The sequence below is a fragment of the Parasteatoda tepidariorum genome, unplaced genomic scaffold (assembly GCF_043381705.1).
Source record: "Parasteatoda tepidariorum isolate YZ-2023 unplaced genomic scaffold, CAS_Ptep_4.0 HiC_scaffold_341, whole genome shotgun sequence".
NCBI lineage: Eukaryota > Metazoa > Arthropoda > Arachnida > Araneae > Theridiidae > Parasteatoda > Parasteatoda tepidariorum.
Window position 1 is genome coordinate 1,948 of NW_027261675.1, and position 5,102 is coordinate 7,049.

General features: G+C 27.2%; 1 protein-coding gene across 1 annotated transcript; it reads right to left on the minus strand.

Annotated features, from left to right (window-relative positions):
* Positions 1-1,847: 1,847 nt before the first annotated feature.
* On the minus strand, positions 1,848-3,664 carry LOC107445438 (peptidoglycan-recognition protein LB-like; the record flags this gene model as incomplete). Its single annotated transcript, XM_043045030.2, has 2 exons — positions 3,421-3,664; positions 1,848-2,053 (listed from the first exon to the last, which is right to left on the minus strand). Coding segments are annotated over exons 1-2 (450 nt in total), but the record flags the coding sequence as incomplete, so codon positions are not given.
* Positions 3,665-5,102: the final 1,438 nt, after the last annotated feature.

A 5,102-nucleotide genomic window follows, 5' to 3' on the forward strand; every position in this document is an offset into this window, starting at 1 on the left:
AGTAGTCTTGACTACTCTTGACTAAGAAAAATAATCTGAATAAAAATATATATTTTTAAAAACCACGTTCTTTGTAGTGAATAATAATAATTGAAAAGTAATAATTTTTTAAAAATATAAAATAAAAATTAAAAATTAAAAAAATTATAATTTAAAATAAAAAAATTCAAAATAAAAATAATATTTTTAAAAACCACGCTTTTGTAGTGGAGAATAATAATTTAAAAAAAATTGAAAAACGAAAAACGTGGGGGGCATGAAATACATAACAGTACATATACACATGCATATACACATTTTCTTATTCATACACGTGCACAGTCACATATACATCCCCATACATATGCATATACACAAACATATTCCACATCCACATTCAGTTACAATTTCAGATATACATACACATATTCTCAAGAGCACACATACACACACTAATATAACATAACTGTTATGTATTTCATGCGCCCCACGTTTTCGCTTTTTAAATTTTTTTTAATTATTATTCTCCACTACAAAAACGTGGTTTTTAAAAATATTATTTTTATTTTGAATTTTTTTTCTTTCTATATTATAAGTAGTCATTGAATACAATGGTTACTAAATATTGAAATGGAAAAATTCTAAATTTCACAGAAGACAACAAAGTTTTAAAGTTTTGCTTTACTCCTTGTTCAACATAATTTCCCCCCTTTTATCTTTCCTTTCCTTTTATTTTTTCGTATCAGGAAGTGATAAAAATTGTAAAAAAATTGTTTTCTTATTTATAAAATTTATTTTCTGATTATGTCCCTGGGAATAAGTGAGACAGCGAGATGATTTTTCCCATTTTTCTTAACATGCATATATTGTAAATAATTTCTCTTGCATATCTACATCGCTCTAAGTTTTTAATATCACTCCTTCATCGCCACTGGTAGTCAACCACAGATGAAGAGGCAAGTGCCAAAAGACAGATACCACATCAAATACATTGCATTGAAACTTCATCAGCAGATTTTGGTATTCTGAAGTGTAAGCTAATAATAATTTTTGTCTTGTAGATGGCAAAATAAGACCCACTTCTTTGACTTTTTAAACCCCATGAGATCCTTATTTCAGATGCATCTACATAGCAAAATCATTCCGGATCAAATTACGATAAAAAGTATCGGTACTCAAGGAGCCGGTACTTTTTACCGTAAAATATATTTTTTCCGGAACGTATTACAAAACAAAAAATCTGATATACCGTAATTCTTATAGTAATAATTACCGTAAAATCACTGAATCATTCTCCTTAAATAAATATTTCTGTGCAAATTATGGTAAAATATTTTACAGTAGAAAATGAATTTTGTAAAATGCACTCAAAGTGCCGATACTTTAAACCACAATTTGATCCGGAACTTCTTATTATGTACTGGACATTAATAAAACATTTTTAATAGACATAATCTATTTTTTCTTTTACATAAATTGCATTTTGAAATTTCTATCAGATGAGATTTCCGAAATTTAAATATTTTGATAAATTATGTACTTTAAAATGTATTTAGAATCTTCTGAGGATTAAACATTCATTTATGCTTTTTTTTTAAAAAAAAAATAAATAATGACTAGATTATGTAAATATCTATAAATAAAAATCAATTGAGTGATTTGTTGTTGTGTTGCTATCGGCCCTAATTTTAAATAAGTTTTTTCGAGTAAAAAGAACTTTGAACTTTGCTCCAATGCCAATCTGTTTCAAAAAGAAAAATTAAAGAAAAAAATAAATTTGGAATTTTGGTTGCACTTTTAAAAAATTATTAATTTTATTGTCACTTTTTTTAATAATTATGCTGTAAGAAATTGGCGTATTGACTTACTTTTTCCACCCCACACCATGCAATTTTCGGTATAAGGTCTAGCATAGATGGATCTGGCGCTTCTTTATCAAAATCTCCAATCAGAGCAATACCAATAGATTTTTTATTGTGATATTTTGTATGAGCTCCGACTTTGTACCACGGTCGACCTTCGTATACATGACCATCTCCTCCGATCACAAAATGGTAACCTATGTCTAGCCATTCTGAAAGGAAAATTTATATGATTGCTTTAAAATCGACTAAGTTGTATTTCTGAGTGGCTCACTCAATTTTATAATATTATCTAAATATTCATTAAAAAAATTCCTATAAATCTTCGAAAATATCTTTTTAATCGTTGATATATACATCTTTCTCCCGACTATCCTTAAAAAGCTAATCTTTTTTTTAATTTTGAATAAGGGAAATCTACAAAACTTAATATTTTTGAGTTATGCATGCTGTCCCCACAGCGTCAACGTTTTGTTCGAACGTACAAAATAGAAACGACATATTAATATTTTGTTGAGAATTAAGAACGTTATCAAAATCTGATAAATTACTCTCGAACTGAAAATAAGTGGATTTAAAATTGCCAAGAAAGTTTTTTATAATCGTCTGAAAATCGTAATTCACTTTTATTACTTTCACTTAACCAATTTTAACAATTGTAACCAATTTAGCTTTGATTATTTTAATTCTCTTTGTTTTAATTGGAACTTTGATTGCCAGATTTTGAGATGTTGCATTTAGTTTCTATCAAACATAGTCAAGTAGCAATGTACTACAAAGAAAGACCGCTTATTGCATCATCCGGTGGTACCCTGCCAACTTAGCGTTTCAATCTCCAAAATGATAAGAGATATGAGAAAAAATAATTTACAAAGTTGCATAAAATTGCAGATTTATAACGAATAGACTTTTTCCAAAGATTAATGCTAAGAAAAGAATACTTAAAAATGCCTTAATTTGTTTATGAAATAATTGCGAATTGAAGAAGTGAGATTACGCTGAAAAACCATTTAATTATCTGTATTTACTATTATACTTATTATCTGTATTTACAATTTACTTCTCTTCCCAATCTAAGTTAAGCACTGCACTAAATTTTTATTCCACCTCTACTTGAAATAGTTTTATCTCGTAATCATAGTTACCAACAGTGTTCTAAACAACTGGCGAGTTAAGTTCTTTAGTCCAATCAGGTAGTAGTTCTGTTATTATCTTTATCACGTAAAAAAAATTATTTTTGACCGTTATCTTCTTAGCATTAATTTTTACAAGGTATATATTTTTACTAAATCGATGATATTCTACAGCTTTGTATCTCACATATTGTACCGTTTCAGAGATAGAGACTCTAAGACCGCAATTTTCTATCAAGTGGCGTTATAAACGGTCTGATTTTACAGTGCATAGCCACTTATTATGCCTACCCACCTCTTTTATAGAGACGTGCTAGACAACTGAAAGTGACTAGAAATCAAAAGTTAAGAATTTGAGTAGAAATTTCAGTGAGTACCCTATAAATTGGGGATATTGAACATCCCCCTCTGTATTATAATTAAAAGTATAATAACATTTTTCTTACTGTTATCCTTCTGGTGCTCTAATTGTATTGTTCTCATAGATTTTGAGCATTCTGTAAAAGAAGTACAGGCGGGAGTGACTGTGTGATGAATAATAATGTATTCCACTGGGCCCGGTAGGCACTGGAGTACTCCTGTTGGTTCTTTGGCTCCCCAGTCAGATCGATGAATAAGAAACTTATTCAAGCTTTCACACACCCACCATGGCTCTTTACCTTTAATAAGATATATCTTGTGAAATGACATAAGACTAATGGTTTTCTTGAAATTTATAACTGAACACAGAACTAAATATTTCTATTTATGAACGGTAAATAAAGAAAAAGTTGTGCCTGAATGTTCATTCCTATTTTTTAATGTATTTTTATGATATGTCATTATTGCTCGCTTTTTTTAAGCATTTACTCTGATTGCATTTTTCATTTTTTTTTTCGTTATTAATACTCATGTTTTCAAAAGAAAATATTTATATCATTTAAAAAAATCATTTTAAGGAGAATATAAATGTACAGGTATGACTGCAGGTATATTAGATACATATTGTAATTTGAATAGCCGCTTCTTCACTTTTAAATTTTCAGCTTGAAAATAATAAAAAGCTAATAATCCACTTTTGGAAAAAAATGTATGTTTTTGTTTCGGTGATAATAAGTGTGTATATTCATGAAATAATAGAGGAATAAATGTTTCGAATTTCGCCCATGCTAAATTTTACTGTTTTTCAGAGAGGAATAGATATTAAATGTGCGAAAACAAAGAGAGAAACACCATTTTTCATTTAAAAAAAAGTTATAATCAGCATTAAAATGAGTTTTAACTTCAAACTAACACCAACTCGAGGAAAATTAATTATTTAATCCTAAGATTTTTTATTTGGTACTATACGTTATAAACATACGTTATTCTTCTAGAAATTACTAATTTTTGAAGAAATAGTTATGGTGTTATTGCTATCTAAACAAATAGTGGCAAAAAAAATTTGCTTTTTTTTTAAAAGATTCATCTGCTTTAAATGCTTGAACTGATTATTGTTTTCTTAGTTGCAGAATCAATAAGTTATTATTTTCTAAATCACAAAATATTATAGACCGTGTATATATTATTTTCATTAAGCTTCATTTATCTGTAAAAAGATTAGCAATCAGACAAGCATTTTTAATCAAATTTTAAAAGAATCTACAACGATTACGAATCTATTTCTGTAAAAATTTGAACCTTTTACTGTACAATGATGTATGCCTGTAAATATCTAAAGAAAATCTGAGAATAAAATTTTCCCGAAGCACTAAATTATATCAACCTAGATAACTGTTATATGTTGATCTATAACAGTTATCGATAGTATAATAAATAAAATATGATTTTTAAAAACTTAACTTAAATCGAAATTTTATATTTATATCAACCTTTTTAATTTTTAAACATAGATTATTTTAAATTTTTTATCCAATATTTGAAGTCTTAAATTGTTAATTTTATCTTTTAAAATATTCATATAATATTGAAGTGAACATAAATAATTAGGGTATCTTCTATAATTATTATAATAAATGACTCTACTTCTGTTAGAATTATGAATATTCATAGTAGTTTTTTTTAAATAAAGCCCTTAAATTATCATTGAAAATTAATATAATAATATGTAGAGAACATACGTAATATGTACAGTCCGCAAAAAAAAAAA